The sequence below is a fragment of the Nerophis lumbriciformis genome, linkage group LG03 (assembly GCF_033978685.3).
Source record: "Nerophis lumbriciformis linkage group LG03, RoL_Nlum_v2.1, whole genome shotgun sequence".
Classification (NCBI taxonomy): domain Eukaryota; kingdom Metazoa; phylum Chordata; class Actinopteri; order Syngnathiformes; family Syngnathidae; genus Nerophis; species Nerophis lumbriciformis.
The window spans coordinates 5,848,935-5,866,920 of NC_084550.2; the positions used below are offsets into that span (position 1 = coordinate 5,848,935).

The 17,986-nt window shown below is 38.1% G+C and overlaps 1 protein-coding gene across 4 annotated transcripts in view; it reads right to left on the reverse strand.

Moving 5' to 3' along the window:
* LOC133578202 (nitric oxide synthase 1-like) overlaps positions 1-17,986 on the reverse strand; it is a 199,766-nt gene that overhangs the window by 75,862 nt on the left and 105,918 nt on the right. For all 4 annotated transcript variants that reach the window (XM_061932433.1, XM_061932425.1, XM_061932451.1 and 1 more), the window contains exons 7-10: positions 14,845-14,986; positions 14,630-14,769; positions 6,629-6,803; positions 2,748-2,849 (exon numbers count right to left, since the gene is read on the reverse strand). In XM_061932433.1, the coding sequence (XP_061788417.1) occupies positions 2,748-2,849; positions 6,629-6,803; positions 14,630-14,769; positions 14,845-14,986 (559 nt within the window). The remainder of the gene's footprint in view (positions 1-2,747; positions 2,850-6,628; positions 6,804-14,629; positions 14,770-14,844; positions 14,987-17,986) is intronic.

Sequence of the window (17,986 nt, forward strand, 5' to 3'; positions counted from 1 at the left end):
GCCACTGGACCCTGACCCCATTCTGTCAAGGATCGTGTGGTGACTCTTCCCACGTTAAACAAAGTCACGCACAGGCATTCTCCATAAAGGGATACACCCCTACCAGGAGGATCGTCATACTCGCTTCGAGTGACCGCCGATGATGATGACACTATATGGCCAAAAGTATTTGGCCACCCATCTAAATGATGAGAATCAGGTGTCCTAATCAAGCACTTAGGCATGGAGACTGTTTCTACAAACATTTGTGAAAGAATGGGCCGCTTTCAGTGATTTCCAGCGTGGAACTGTCATAGGATGCCACCTGTGCAACAAATTCAGTCGTGCAATTTCCTCGCTCCTACATGTTAGAATAATTATGTGCACGTTATCACAAAAGTTTCCGTTTTCGGAAACTTCCGGCGAGCAGACAGAGGCTGTCTTTGTTGCACCAAGCCAAAGGCTTGGAAAATTCCATTGTGTACGATGGGAGGAGACGGGATGGAGGTTATCTATTGTCATCGAAGACCTGCCCAGGCTGGAGCCAGGACCAGCCAAAGCCCGAGTGCATCTTTTTCTTTTGTGTTAATGTGACCGAAAACAATGGCTGTTTACATACCCCCCCCCATTCCTTTAGAAACAGCTGTTGTTATGTAAACAGGGAAAGTCCAAATAAAAAGAGGTGGCGTACAATCTTTCGCCAGAGCGTGCTGGAGACTGTGCAAGAGTACAGCCCAGACGTTTCTCCTCAAATTGAGCCAAATTGAATTCTGTCTCTGTTTAATTCCTTGCTTCTTGTCTTGTTTAATAAATGTCATCAGTGTTTGAACCTGACACTAAATATTCCAAAGTCAACTGTCGGTTTTTATTATTGAATTAATATATGTGATTGGTATTAGCCAAACTTGCTCGGGGATGATCAGTATTGGAATAAGCAGCACAAAACCTTGATGGGAACCCGCCTAGTTATTAGCATATATTAGCCTACATTGGATTGGTTTTAGCATCTTTATTGTTCAAGATGATGTACCAAAATCTGATTATTTAGACCCGCATCAAAACCTATATAGTTGGCATTAGAGATGCGCAGTTTGCGGACACAACCGCGGAGTCCGCGGATAAACCGCGGGTCGGGCGGGTAAAAATAGATTTTAAATAGATGCGGGCGGGTTGCGGTTGAACCAATTCGGAAATATATATACATAGTTAAATGTTGTTACCCACATACGAAAAACGAGCAGCACTCTTTGAAACAGTCAATTTTTCATCAGGCACCGCGTCCCAGCAACAAGTGGCGCAAGTGAGCGCTCCTTCAGCGCAGCAGGGCGCATTTTAGAGGCCAGGCGCTCTCGCCTGAATCCTGGCACTGTAGATGCCATTTTATTCCTGCATAGTGCTAACAAAAAAAAAAAGTAAGTAGACATACGGTTGGATATGTTAAACGAATTAGTCTACGTTACCTAGCGGCTATACCAAATAAGCCCATGTCTAACCTATATTGAGTTCGGTCAGCTAAATAATTTTGATGGTTACGTGTTGTTTGGGCGCACTACAATGCAAAGGAATTAAGGCAATTGCGTTGTTTATTGTGGTTTTTTTTCTATTGGAGATATACTACTATGTGTGAATAATTATTTGGCCTCGCTTTCAAGTGAAGCGCATCTCCGATTGGCGACAATGTAAGGATATTTAGCCTGCTTTGTTTGTCGCGACCGTCTATTTTCATTATAATTCAAGTTTGATGATAAAGTGCAGTCTGATGGGTTTGATTTCCCCCCTTCAGCTATTTGCCTTGGCCAATAAGTTGCAGGTAATTTATTATTATTATTTATTTAATTTATTTTTGTTTAAATAGAGATGACATACATATGTTAGTGTATAATTTAAGTTTGTGCGCGTGATTGACAGCCTAAGGCTTATGAGGCACATTTTTTATTTATTTTTTTATTTCAACTTAAAAAACGTATGAGCCTATGCCTATGCCTAGAACATAGGCTATGTGTTTATCTTTATTTTCCTGCCTGTCGTTGACAATGGAGATTGTCTGATATTTTGTCATGGCTGCAGATCAATCAATAAAGGTTCATCTTTGTCGCGAAATTGTTCACTGTTTCACTGTGCACCCCGCCCTCGTCACTATTTGAGCATTATAACGTTAACAAGTTAATATTCATTGAAATAAAATCAGAAAATTTTTTTTACCTAACGAAAATATAGGCCTAGTCTTTCTAAAACATTTTTTTAACTTCTTAAAAGCCTCGTTCTGCTTTCTGCAACTGCGCACACAAAGCGTGAGGAACGCACTCCTGATCTGAGGGCATTGGCAACAATAGTCAACACTTTCTTAATGGAAATGACAATAATATTATAATAATGATAAATAATATTATCACACATTAATATCTCTTAGCCACGAATGCGTGGCAAGCATTGAATGTCTGTGCTGCATTGGATCAGTCTACTTTCTTTAACAGGCAAAAGCTTTATAACCTCACTAATGCCTTACATCGTCTATATTAGATATATAACAACGGGCTGGTGCGGGCGGGTGTGGTTTTGATAAAATGTTGGTTCGGGTGGATGGCGGATGGTTGACGACTTTTGTGATGCGGTTGCGGATGAAATAATTGCCTATCCGCGCATCCCTAGTTGGCATGCACCGCTTCTCTCTCATCCTCTAAAATGGCCAGGTTTTATTTCTGTGTATTCCAGACGGAGAAGTCAAATACTTGCTTGTAGAAGAAGAAAGAAGACGAAAGAGGACGCACCTGGAAGCTGTAGAGAACAGCGATGTTGACTTCTACCAGAGCTTGGTCTTTCCAGAGGGAGGACGTCTTCCTGGTGTCCAGGGCCATCTTGTTAGCGACATCCTGCAGAAATAAACTCACAATAAAGGCGCTTGCTTTTACAAACCCCGTTTCCATATGAGTTGGGAAATTGTGTTCGATGTAAATATAAACAGAATACAATGCAAATAATTTTCAACCCATATTCAGTTGAATATGCTACAAAGACAACATATTTGATGTTCAAACTGATAAACTTTTTTTTTGTTGTTGCAAATAATCATTAACTTTAGAATTTGATGGCAGCAACACGTGACAAAGAAGTTGGGAAAGGTGGCAAAAAATACTGATAAAGTTGAGAAATGCTCATCAAACTCTTATTTGGAACATCCCACAGGTGAGCAGGCTAATTGGGAACAGGTGGGTGCCATGATTGGGTATAAAAGTAGATTCCGTGAAATGCTCAGTCATTCACAAACAAGGATGGGGCGAGGGTCACCACTTTGTCAACAAATGCGTGAGCAAATTGTTGAACAGTTTAAGAAAAACCTTTCTCAACCAGCTATTGCAAGGAATTCAGGGATTTCACCATCTACGGTCCGTATTATCATCAAAGGGTTCAGAGAATCTGGAGAAATCACTGCACGTAAGCAGCTAAGCCCGTGACCTTCCATCCCTCAGGCTGTACTGCATCAACAAGCGACATAAGTGTGTAAAGGATATCTCCATGTGAGACAGGCCCCTTCTTTGGCTATTTTTAAGACCCTTCTTAAAACCCATTTTTATTCATTGGCTTTTAACCCAGCATGAGACTTTAAACTGTTTCTAGCTTTTAACTTTTTGAACTGTTTTTAACTTTTAAACTGTTTTTATCTAACAAAACTGTTCTTAGGGTAATTTATATTTGCTTTTTAAATGTGTATTTTTATTTCTGTTTTAAATGTTATTTTTTAGTCTGTCCTTTACCTCCGTTTCTTTGTGGTGTACAGCCCTTTGTTTTTCAACTGTGCTTGTCTTAAAAGGGCTTTATAAATATAGTTGGTATGGTATGGTATGGTAAAGGATATCACCACATGGGCTCAGAAACACTTCAGAAACCCACTGTCAGTAACGACAGTTGGTCGCTACATCTGTAAGTGCAAGTTAAAACACTCCTATGCAAGGCAAAAACAGTTTATCAACAACACCCAGAATCGCCGTCGGCTTCGCCGGGCCTGAGCTCATCTAAGATGGACTGATACAAAGTGGAAAAGTGTTCTGTGGTCTGACGAGTCCACATTTTTGGAAACTGTGGACGTCGTGTCCTCCGGACCAAAGAGGAAAAGAACCATCCGGATTGTTCTAGGCGCAAAGTGTAAAAGGCAGCATCTGTGATGGTATGGGGGTGTATTAGTGCCCAAGACATGGGTAACTTACACATCTGTGAAGGCGCCATTAATGCTGAAAGGTACATACAGGTTTTGGAGCAACATATGTTGCCATCCAAGCAACGTTATCATGGACGCCCCTGCTTATTTCAGCAAGACAATGCCAAGCCACGTGTTACATCAACGTGGCTTCATAGTAAAAGAGTGCGGGTACTAGACTGGCCTGCCTGTAGTCCAGACCTGTCTCCCATTGAAAATGTGTGGCGCATTATGAAACCTAAAATATGAGAAGGGAGACTGTTGAACAACTTAAGCTGTACATCAAGTAAGAATGGGAAAGAATTCCACCTGAGAAGCTTCAAAAATGTGTCTCCTCAGTTCCCAAACGTTTACTGAGTGTTGTTAAAAGGAAAGGCCATGTAACACAGTGGTGAACGTGCCCTTTCCCGACTACTTTGGCACGTGTTGCAGCCATTAAATTCTAAATTAATTATTATTTGAAAAAAATAAAATAAAGTTTATGAGTTTGAACATCAAATATGTTGTCTTTGTAGCATATTCAAATGAATATGGGTTGTCCTTGATGATGGCACTGCCTCAACAGAGCCAGTGCCATCATCAAGGACAGCACCCACCCTGGCTCTGACCTGTTCCACCTGCTGCCCTCTGGGAAGCGCTACAGGTGCATCAAAACCAAAACAAACAGGCTAAAGAACAGCTTCTTCCCCAGGGCCATAACCATCCTGAACGGACTGCCCCATTGTCCCTCATAACTGCCTTCTCTTCGGTGCAATAACCCATTCCACCAACCACCCTGTTTTTGTTTTTGTTTTTTTCATGTATATATTCATTTCACACCATATTCATTGCACTTCTACATTTTTTATATTTTTATATATTTGCACATTGTTTTTCTAGCATGCACACATCGCACTGTATGGAATGGCCTCAATCTCGTTACCTTGCGTAATGACAATAAAGCTGATTCTGATTCTGATTCTGATTCTATTAGTGCCCAAGACATGGTAACTTACACATCTGTGAAGGCGCCATTAATGCTGAAAGGTACATACAGGTTTTGGAGCAACATATGTTGCCATCCAAGCAACGTTACCATGGACGCCCCTGCTTATTTCAGCAAGACAATGCCAAGCCACGTGTTACATCAACGTGGCTTCATAGTAAAAGAGTGCGGGTACTAGACTGGCCTGCCTGTAGTCCAGACCTGTCTCCCATTGAAAATGTGTGGCGCATTATGAAGCCTAAAATATGAGAAGGGAGACTGTTGAACAACTTAAGCTGTACATCAAGCAAGAATGGGAAAGAATTCCACCTGAGAAGCTTCAAAAATGTGTCTCCTCAGTTCCCAAACGTTTACTGAGTGTTGTTAAAAGGAAAGGCCATGTAACACAGTGGTGAACGTGCCCTTTCCCGACTACTTTGGCACGTGTTGCAGCCATGAAATTCTAAATTAATTATTATTTGAAAAAAATAAAATAAAGTTTATGAGTTTGAACATCAAATATGTTGTCTTTGTAGCATATTCAAATGAATATGGGTTGTCCTTGATGATGGCACTGCCTCAACAGAGCCAGTGCCATCATCAAGGACAGCACCCACCCTGGCTCTGACCTGTTCCACCTGCTGCCCTCTGGGAAGCGCTACAGGTGCATCAAAACCAAAACAAACAGGCTAAAGAACAGCTTCTTCCCCAGGGCCATAACCATCCTGAACGGACTGCCCCATTGTCCCTCATAACTGCCTTCTCTTCGGTGCAATAACCCATTCCACCAACCACCCTGTTTTTGTTTTTGTTTTTTTCATGTATATATTCATTTCACACCATATTCATTGCACTTCTACATTTTTTATATTTTTATATATTTGCACATTGTTTTTCTAGCACGCACACATCGCACTGTATGGAATGGCCTCAATCTCGTTACCTTGCGTAATGACAATAAAGCTGATTCTGATTCTTCTGATTCTGATTCTGATTCTGAATATGGGTTGAAAATGATTTGCAAATCATTGTATTCCATTTATATTTACGTCAATTTCTCAACTCATATGGAAACGGGGTTTGTACTTGATGTTTCTTGTTTTGTTGCTCTATTTCCTTCTCCTGAGGCTGAGTTTGTTTTTATACCACGCCCTGAACTGCCGCAACACGGAACAACACCAACAGAATGACGGAGTGTGTGAAAGTACTTCCCTCTAATGTATTGTGGTTAAGCTGGAACAAAACAGCGTGCGTTTTATCCTAACAGCCTTCACTCAACAATTTGTCGAGCCCGTGATACATCATCATCTCATTTAGTGAATGAACCATGCGGCGACGTCGCGAGTTAAGCTTTTGAAAGCGGCAAACAAACAGAATGCCCCGAGTCCAATTAGCCAGCTCCATTTTCGGGAGACAAATCCACCAACAATGTGCTTCATTCGCAGTTCTGCTTTTAGCTATAGGGAGAGCTAAAAATGCTCAGTCCAACATGCCTCTAGAATGTTGTAGCGGGAGCTGTCGCAGAAGTCCCTGACGCCGATCTCCGTGCCCATGTACCATCCGCTAAAGGGGCAAGCAGTGAACTCCAGGCCACCGATCTCCAGCAGCATGTTGGAGACGGCCGGCAGACCGTACCACTTCAGGTCCAGGTCCTTGAACCACTCATACCTGGGCAGAGAAAACAAGCAAAAATCATCTCCGGTTCGGCAAACGGGACTGGAGCCAAAACAAGCATTAGCACAAATAGGCCACTTTTGGTTCCCAAGCTGCCTTGCTGAACACCCTCTTTACCCCCCACTGGGAGACTGATCACATGGCTTTTAGACCTATTTAATTCCAGGAGCGAGCTTCGAATCGTGCGGTCGTGAGGCGTCGTTGGCGGCTGCAGCCAGCAAGGGCCAGTAGCCAGCTGATGAGACCTTGCAACAAGCCAGGCACGTGCACACATAGGGCCCTATGGGTGCTTGAGCCCCTGCCCTTTTTTGCCTCGTCTTAAAAAGTGCCCTCTGCCTGTGTGTGTGTTTTTAAAAAAATTTTTTTTAACAACATTAATAAATTCCTGTCAGAAAACAAAAAAAAAACAAACAGCGGTACAAAAACTCCACGTTTTCTTGTAATACCGGGTTGTTTGAGCCTGCCGCTTCCGCCAGAGAGAGAGAGAGAGAGGGCGAGTGAGTGAGTAAGTGAGAGGAGAGAGAGCCAACTGCGCCCCTGAGGAGACGCACCTAATATGGGTAATATTTCAGAAAAACGCTGTATTATTCTATTATTCAATGTGTCAGTTTCTGTTTTTGCCGGACGTCGGAGCACGGCACATCAATTGAGCACGGCACATTAATTCCGCACAGAGCAGAGCGGATCGTGCGGGACAAGAAGTAGTGTACAAAATACAAAATAAAACACCGGGTTAATTTTCAAAATAAAATGCACTGTGTTTACGGCGGATCACATTTCTCTCACGGTAGAGGTTTAGATATAAAGTTTATTGTGACTTTGCTATTACTGTGTGGGTTAACAAAATAATAATATTAATAATAATAATGACAATAATAACAATAATAATAATAATAATAATGATAATAATAATAATAATAATAATAATAATAATAATAATAATAATTATTATTATTATTATTATTATTATTAATAATAATAATAATAATAATAATTATTATTATTATTATTATTATTAATAATAATAATAATAATAATTTCAGCATTCTGGGGATATAAGATGTAGGTTATCTGTTAGGAATATTACCATCTGTATTTAAACTTGATTCATGTTGATTATGCCTGCAGCACAATGCCACAAAAAGAAAGGATACAGAAAAGGAAGGAGAAGGAGCGCCATGAAGCAGCTAAGGGTAGCAGATCTCTTAATGCATGGCTAAAACCAAGTACTAGCACCAGAATTCAAGAAAGACCACAGACCTCAGAAAGCGTCACACCTGAGAAGTTGCACTGTTCAATGTTCAATATTAAAGTGCTTATCTTTAACAATAAATAGCCTAATAATAAACCAGTGTTTTGTTGCTTTTCATGTCTTCCAAGCCTATGATAATGTGAAGTAACTCATTATATGGCAGCTCCCTCCATCAGTGTGTGAATGTGTGTGTGAATGGGTGAATGTGGAAATAGTGTCAAAGCGCTTTGAGTACCTTGAAGGTAGAAAAGCGCTATACAAGTATAACCCATTTATCATTTATTTATTATGACAATAATTTGTTGACACAAAAGAAATGGCAATCACTTTTACCTACAAAGGACATACAGCTAAGTAGTTAGCTTCCTATTAGCCAATTTAATTTTACATTAATTTCCATATTGTGTAAAGGACCAAAAAAAAAGTCCTGCCCTTTTCTGACTTTGAGCCCCTGCCCCTCTATAATCATGTGCACGTCCCTGCAACAAGCCCAACTTGATCGGCATAACAACATCAAACTGAAATCTAAGTAAGATGAAATATCTCAAATAAGGGTGATATTTGCTTATTTTCTGTCTGATAAGATAATTATTTTCACTAAGCAGATTTTATGTTAGAGTGTTTTACTTGTTTTAAGTGTTTTAGTCCTAAATGATCTCAGTAAGATATTACAGCTTGTTGCTGAGATTTGATGACCTATATTGAGTAAAACATGCTTGAAACTAGAATATCAACTGTTGCATCAACACTCACAAGTATAAACCTACTTTTTCAAAGTAAACATTTCTTATTTCAAGCATGAAAAATCATGACACAAACTTACGTGGCAAGAAAAGAGCAGCATGAACTATTACCTGGACAGAGTAAGCAGCGTGTCAAGAGTGCAGAGCATGAATGTGATGTCGCCAGGCCGATCAACAGAAAATGGCAGGCTTAAATAGTCATGCATACCTGCCAACTTTTGAAATCAGAAAAACCTAGTAGCCAGGGTCCAGGGGCCGCAGGCCCCGGTAGGTCCAGGACAAAGTCCTGGTGGGGGGTTTGCCCCCCTGACGCAAAATGATTGATTGCATTCAGACAGGTTAAAATGTTGCTAAAACCATCACTTTTCTATCAGTCACAGTGACTTTTCAAAACAAAAATATTACAGCAAAAATCATATGGGTTGATTGACATGTTTATTCTGTAAGATAACTTCAATAGTTTGAAATTATTTTGACAGTTAATGCCAGTTATCCTGTCAACCTTTCACAAGACTTCAATTTGTTAATTGAAAGTATAAACACTTTTTACAGTAAACAAATGGTAAAACAGTACTAAACAATTCCATAAAAAAAAAAAATTGGTGTCATTATTAACTTTCTGTCCAAGCTTGTATAATCTACTGCCTTGTTCAATTGTAAAAAATATTCTGTGCCTAAAATTCACATTTCTATCACAATTATCATACTGTAAACATGGTAAGCTAACTTCATTAAAATTAATAGTCCTGTCAATAGCATGGAATTACAATTCAAATGTCGTTTTTTTGTAAGCCTTTCAAAAGAATTCAAAATATGAAAAATGAATGAAAATTAATTGAAGCCATCAGACACTTGAAAAGTGGCACATCACATCTCTAATGTAATCATTTGAACTTTTCAACAGAAATAGCACTGCAAAAATATTAAGGACATACTTCTGTATTTTGGTAGTTATGCTGTCAACATTTAACAAGATTTCTTCAACTTGGACTTGAAAGCATAAATAGTATAAACACTTTTAACAGTACAACAGTACTAAACAATTCCAATAGATAACATTGGTGTCATTACCTTTTTGTGGCTAAAATCCGAAAAACGTTGAAAGTTTTCCACTTGTATCGCTAGCAACGGCATTAGACTTGTGTTTTTTTGTCCCAACGTGGTCTTTTACATCGCTAATTCCTCCGTGTCCGATCGAAAAATCTTGTCTGCACAAGGTGCAATTCGCGTAGTTTTCACCCTTTTTGGAACGGATAATTATTCCCGGATAGGCTTTTGAATATTCTTCACGGAATGACTGCAGTTTTCTTTTCGGTTTAAGACTCGTTTGCGATTTTTCTCCGGCTGATTCCATGATCGTTCGCTCGTTTGGAAACAATGGCAACAGGTGCCTCGTGCTTGGCAGCGGTGCTATAAATAGCCTCGCGCATTTTAAAAAAATATTTTTTTTTAATTAATGAAAAACCGTATTTTTTATCACTGCAACCGTAACCCGGAATAGGTTGATGAAAACCGTACTAATTACAGGAAAACCGGAGTAGTTGGCAGGTATGCAGTAGCCAGCTGACGAGACCTTGCAACAAGCCCAACTTGATCGGCATAACAACATCAAACTGAAATCTAAGTAAGATGAAATATGTCAAATAAGGGCGATATTTGCTTATTTTCTGTCTGATAAGATAATTCTTTTCACTAAGCACATTTTATGTTAGAGTGTTTTACTTGTTTTAAGTGTTTTAGTCCTAAATGATCTCAGTAAGATATTACAGCTTGTTGCTGAGACGTGATGACCTATATTGAGTAAAACATGCTTGAAACTAGAATATCAAGTGTTGCAAAGCTGTGTCATCAACACTCACAAGTATAAAACTACTTTTTTAAAGTAATCATTTCTTACTTCAAGCGTGAAATAAAAAAATCATGACTTTGACACAATTGTGTCTCATAATTAAAACAGATGACAGCCAAATGGACTTTGCTGTTTTATTTTTAATAAAAAAATATAAAATACGCACTCATAAAGTAGTACACTGCAAAAAGTCAGTGTTCAAAAACAAGAAAAAAAATAAATAAATAATGAGGGGTATTTTATTTGAACTAAGCAAAATGATCTGCCAATAGAACAAGAAAATTCGGCTTGTCAAGACTTTCCAAAACAAGTCAAATTAGCTAACCTCAATGAACCCAAAAATACCTTAAAATAAGTATATTCTCACTAATAACAAGTGCACTTTTCTTGGTAGAAAAATAAAAAGAGACCTTTTGGCTCAATATGTTGAAAAATATTCTTAAATGAAGTAAATGCTAGTGCCATTATCTTGACATAATGATATGCGCTCGGCATTACATTTCTTGAGTCTCGCACCTGTTGTTAATCATGTGTTAATCTGTGTTTAGATAATTGATACTTCAAACTTGCATAAATAAATATTAAGGAATATAACATAACTTGGCTTCTGAGAGCTTCAAAATGTAATGAATAAAATGCTAAAGTTGTTGATAAACAAGCAATTATTTTAATAATTAAATATGGTCATTTTAAATGAATTATTATGATAATTAAAAATTAAATTAATTATTTCAAATATGTTTATTTTAATGTATAATTCTATGGCTGGATGTAATAAGGAGTCAGAAAAAATACAAATAAAAATACAATTAATTTTGATGTTTTTAGCTAAATATAGTAAAAATGTATTTAGTTTTTTTTTTTTTTTTAATTAATAAATATATTTATTTTTAGGTAAGATAAACATAATAATACAATTTATCTCTAGTCTGGATGATTTATTTCTTGTCACCCTGTTGTCCTCCCGTCGTGAAAAAAGGCTGTCCTCACTCAGGTTCGCATGGAGCTGGAGGGGGCGTGGCCTCCAGCCCCGGCTGAAAATCGGGAGATTTTCGGGAGAATATTTGTCCCGGGAGGTTTTCGGGAGAGGCGCTGAATTTCGGGAGTCTCCCGGAAAATTCGGGAGGGTTGACAAGTATGGTTTTATTTCCTGTCAGCGCTCTTATTTTTGTTCGGTTTCCTGCTTGCCTCCCATAGCGCTGTTTCCCCTCAGGTGCAGCTGATTGGCACCTGGCCACACCTGGTGTCAATTAGTCGGTTGCTATTTAAACCTGCCTTGCCCTCCAGTCAGGGCTGAAGTATTGTTTGCTGTATGCTGTGGACTGCTTGCTGTCTCCAGTTCTACCTGTTTCTTGTATGCTGTGAGCTATTTCCTGCCTCCTGGTTCGTGTTTGACCTGCATTTTTTGGACATTAAAACCATGTTTTCCTGCACCAAGCCTGCCATCGCTGCATCTTGGGGTTTGTCACCACCACTTCCTGACAAATAATATATATACCGTATTTTTCGGACTATAAGTCGCAGTTTTTTTCCTTCTTTATCATGCATTTTCGGCATGTGCGACTTATACTCCAAAAATACGGTATTATGTATATGCATATATGTATATGTATATGTATATGTAAATGTGGAGGGGGGCGTGGCCTGCGGACCTGCAGCGAAACGGGGTGTGCCAGGACCGGCTTCGAGATCAGCGACAGGTGCGTAGATGGCCCACCTGGGCCTGATTATCTAATCACCTGTCGCTCTGTTAAAAGGCAGCAGCCGGGGAGGAGAGAGGTGTTGGAGATGGAGCAAGAGCAAGAGCAAGAGCAAGAGCGAGAGAGAGACAGGCAGACACAAAACAATTGCTGAAAAGCAAGACAATTTATTGCAAAATAAAACTATATTGTGAACCTGATCCAGGCTCTTATGTCAGTGCTTGGTGGTCCGAGGAACCCAGAGGGGAGAAACTTCCACAGTATATATCTTATTATAAATGTGTCTGTTAGTACAATACATATATACTTACAGCATGTATATAAAACCTTAATGGCAAAGGCAAAATAGAGCAATTCCCGTAGGCTCCATTGTCAGCAGACTTTTGATCGCATTTGTTTAGTAAGAAAGCATAAAATCAAGAACAACATATGTGTCCTTGTCTTACATAAGGATTGTGAATGATAAGCAAAATTCCCCCCAAAAAGTGCAGTTCCCCTTTAAGGAGTGGGACACAAATGTTACAAACATAAGTATAGCTACATTATCTACAGTGCTAACATTACACTAACATTTTAACAGCGGCATTATGCATGGTTAAAAATATTGACTGAAAAAAACCAGACTGATCAATTTTACTGCTCCCATGTCTGCAGTTGACTGGCTGATACTCTTAAGATGTGTAGCGAAACCTGGTTTTTATTTTTGTTTTTCTCCTTGTGTGCCGCTGTGGCATTAATATAAGTGTACATTATTTATTTCTTTATTCTGTAGATATACATATAAAGTCCCTTTTTCTTAATACATATTTTTGTTATTTGCTGATGTATATATTTGATATACTGTTTTTTTTATTTAATTAATTTATTGGAGACTATTTTATGTTTTATTTACCTACTATTATTATTATTATTATTATTATTTCCACATGTAAGCATAAATAATTGAATTTCTGAGCTAGAGTGAGCACTGGCGCTCGGAGCTGTGGAGAGAAATCCCGTGTACTGTGGACTGTGTGTGACGCCCTGTTCTTTATGTTCCTATCAAAAAAAAGGTGTCTGTTATGAGTTTTTTGGCATAATTTATTGTAGAAAAATATAAAATGAGTTGATGTGAGTGGGAAAAATGAGGTAAATTGCTGCACATATTAAAGTCCCTTTTTCTTAATATATATTTTTGTTATTTGCTGATCTATATATTTTATGCAATGTTTTTGTATTTAATTAATTTATTTGAGACTATTTTATGTTTTATTTACCTTTTATTATTATTATTAGTATTATTTTATTTATTATTATTATTTCCACATGTAAGCATAAACAATTGAATTCATGAGCTCCAATGAGCACTGGCGCTCGGAGCTGTGGAGAGAAATCCTGTGTACTGTGGACTGTGTGTGACGCCCTGTTTTTTGTTTCTATCAAAAAAAGGTATGTCTGTTATGAATTTTTTGGCATAGTTTATCGTAGAAAAATATAAAATGAGTTGATGTGAGTGGGAAAAATTAGGTAAATTGCTGCACATATTAAAGTCCCTTTTTCTTAATATATATTTTTGTTATTTGCTGATGTATATATTTTATACACTTTTTTATTTAATTAATTTATTTGAGACTATTTTATGTTTTATTTACCTATTATTATTAGTATTATTATTATCATTAATGTATTTATCATTATTATTATTTCCACATGTAAGCATAAATAATTGAATTCCTGAACTAGAGCGAGCACTGGCAATCGGAGCTGTGGAGAGAAATCCTGTGTACTGTGGACTGTGTGTGACGCCCTGTCCTTTTTGTTTCTATCAAAAAAAGGTATGTCTGTTATGAGTTTTATGGCATAGTTTATTGTAGAAAAATATAACATGAGTTGATGTGAGTGGGAAAAAAATAAGGTAAATTGTTGCACATATTAAAGTCCCTTTTTTTAATATATATTTTTGTTATTTGCTGATGTATATATTTTATATACTGTTTTTTTATTTAATTAATTTATTTGAGACTATTTTATGTTTTATTTACCTTTCATTATTATTATTATTATTATTATTTTATTTATTATTATTATTATTTCCACATGTAAGCATAAATAATTGAATTCCTGAGCTAGAGTGAGCACTGACGCTCGGAGCTGTGGAGAGAAATACCATGTACTGTGGACTGTGTGTGACGCCCTGTTCTTTTTGTTTCTATCAAAAAAAGGTGAATAAATCCTCCACGACTCAACTCCTGACACAACGCTGTTACATCTGTTTAAAAAAATGTGCAGAGACTCACTTTGGGTGTGTGATGGGCACCTCCAGGATGAGGTCTTCGGGGAGCTCAAAGAGCTCGGGGTCATTGCCGTTAGCTTGCAGCAGGAGGGGCAGGTGGTCAAAGCGACCCTTGGGAGGCTTCCATCCCAGCTGCATGCAGATCTAATCAGCACAAGACACAAGTAAGCGGCGTGTACGTCAAACAATTCCGTTCTTCTTTGTCTCCCCCGTGCCCACCTCGGTGAATTCAACATTGGCGGGGTCTCCCAGGACGTGTCCGTCAGGCTGCTTGTAGCCGGCGTAACGGATCAGCTGAGAGTTCCACACGCGGAAGTCGTGTTTACCGTCCGTCCTCTGGGGGAATATGGTAATGGCTGACCTGAGAAACAGAAATTCAAATTGCAGAAACGGTAGCCGATCAACTTAATGAGAAAAACAGTCATTCACAATCTATTCCCATTTATGCTGGCTGCCTGCCATTGGGTTTTGAATAACGCCGACAGAGTTTCTGCAGGCATCAGCAAGTCTAATTTAATTATCATTAATGCCACTAAAAATGAATATAAATGCCCATGTCCTACTGCAGACTTTACATAGTCAAACACCTACAATTGTCTGTATACCATACTTGCCAACCCTCCCGGATTTTCCGGGAGACTCCCGAAATTCAGCGCCTCTCCCGAAAACCTCCCGGGACAAATTTTCTCCCGAAAATCTCCCGAAATTCAGGCGGACTCAGGTCCTCTACAATATAAAAAAGCGTACCTGCCCAATCACGTTATAACTATGGAATGATGGAGGGCGAGTTCTTGGTTTCTTATGTGGGTTTATTGTTAGGCAGTTTCATTAACGTCCTCCCAGCGCGGCAACAACACACAACAGCAGTCACTTTTTTGTATACCGTAAAGCAGTTTGTCTGCCGTAAACAGCAATGTTGTGACACTCTTAAACAGGACAATACTGCCATCTAGTGCATTGGATTAAAGCACTTTTGTGCGTTCCACACATCAATGCATCATCAGAGAGGGTGTTCAGCATGGTTCGAAAAATAGTGACAGAGAATAGAACAAGGATGGACAATTCAACCCTTAACTCAACAATGAGTACATGAGTGTTATGTGTGTGTATATGTGTAAATAAATGAACACTGAAATTCAAGTATTTATTTTATATATATATATAATAAAATATATATATATATATATATATATATAATAAAATATATATATATATATAATCAAATAAATAAATAAATATATATATATATATATATATATATATAGCTAGAATTCACTGAACGTCAAGTATTTCTTGTATATATATATATATATATATATATATATATATATATATATATATATATATATATATATATATATATATATGTCTTAATAAGGTTATCCAAAAAATAGTGCTCGATACCGTAGTAGAGCGCAATATATGTATGTGTGGGGAAAAAAAATCACAAGACTATTTCATCTCTACAGGCCTGTTTCATGAGGGGGGGTTCCCTCAATCATCTCCTGATGATTGAGGGAACCCCCCCTCATGAAACAGGCCTGTAGAGATGAAATAGTCTTGTGATTTTTTTTCCCACACATACATATATATATATATATATATATATGAAATACTTGACTTGGTAAATTCCAGCTGTAAATATACTCCTCCCATTTCAGCCACGACCCCGTCCCACCCCGACCACGCCCACCCCCTCCCCCCACCTCCCGAAATCGGAGGTCTCAAGGTTGGCAAGTATGCTGTATACTGTAGACAAAACTGTAAATTTGACGATGATAATCTTGAATATGATAAAGTTTACACTAAATGTTACCCACTCAGTGGCCTAGTGGTTAGAGAACCCCTTGCAGCACTAACTCTTCCGGGACGCTACAATATACACCCCCCGCTACCCCCCCCACCCTCCCACCTCAACCCTGCAAAAACCCCGCCCACCTCAACCTCCTCATGCTCTCTCAGGGAGAGCATGTCCCAAATTCCAAGCTGCTGTTTTGAGGCATGTTAAAAAAAAGAAAGCACTTTGTGACTTCAATAATAAATATGGCAGTGCCATGTTGGCATTTTTTTTTTCCCATAACTTGAGTTGATTGTTTAATGCATCCAGCGGGGCATCATAACAAAATTAGGCACAATAATGTGTTAATTCCACGACTGTATATATCGGTTGTTATCGGAATCGGTAATTAATATCGGATATCGGCAAAAAAGCCATTATCGGACACCTCTATCTCATACTTGCCAACCTTGAGACCTCCGATTTCGGGAGGTGGGGGGTGGGGTCGTGGTCGGGGGTGGGGTGGGGCGTGGCTGGGGGCGTGGTTAAGAGGGGAGGAGTATATTGACAGCTAGAATTCACCAAGTCAAGTATTTCATACATATATATATATATATATATATATATATATATATATATATATATATCTACATCCTGAAAATATGCAAACAAAACTGTTTAGATAATTGATACTTCAAACTTGCATAAATAAATATTAAGGAATATAACATAACTTGGCTTCTGAGAGTTTCAAAATGTAATGAATAAAATGCTAAAGTTGTTGATAAACAAGCAATTATTTTAATAATTAAATATGGTCATTTTAAATGAATTATTATGATAATTTAAAATCAATTATTTCAAATATGTTTATTTTAATGTATAATTCTATGGCTGGATGTAATAAGGAGTCACAAAAAAATAAAAATAAAAATAAAATTAATTTTGATTTTTTTAGCAAAATATAGTAAAAATGTATTTATTTTTTTTTATTTTTTTATTAATAAATATATTTATTTTTAGGTAAAATAAACATAATAATACAATTTATCTCTAGTCTGGATGATTTAGTTCTTGTCACCCTGTTGTCCTCCCGTCATGAAAAAAGGCTGTCCTCACTCAGGTCCGCATGGAGCTGGAGGGGGCGTGGCTTCCAGCTCCGGCTGAAAATCGGGAGATTTTCGAGATAATTTTTGTCCCGGGAGGTTTTCGGGAGAGGCGCTGAATTTCGTGAGTCTCCCGGGAAATTCGGGAGGGTTGGCAAGTATGCTCTATCTATAAAGTACCAAATTTGGTACTCTTCACTAAAAGTAGTGCGTTTATATTCCCTTTTTATTTGAGTATCTTTTTTTAATCGTGCAAAATGAAACACAAATAATGTAAATACAATTTTAATCTATATTATTAATCATTGATAATTATATAATTGAATGATATTAATTATATATAATCATCCATCCATCCATTTTCTACCGCATGTCCCTTTTGGGGTCGCGGGGGGTGCTTGAGCCTATCTCAGCTGCATTCGGGCGGAAGGCGGGGTAAACCCTGGACAAGTCGCCACCTCATCACAGGGCCAACACA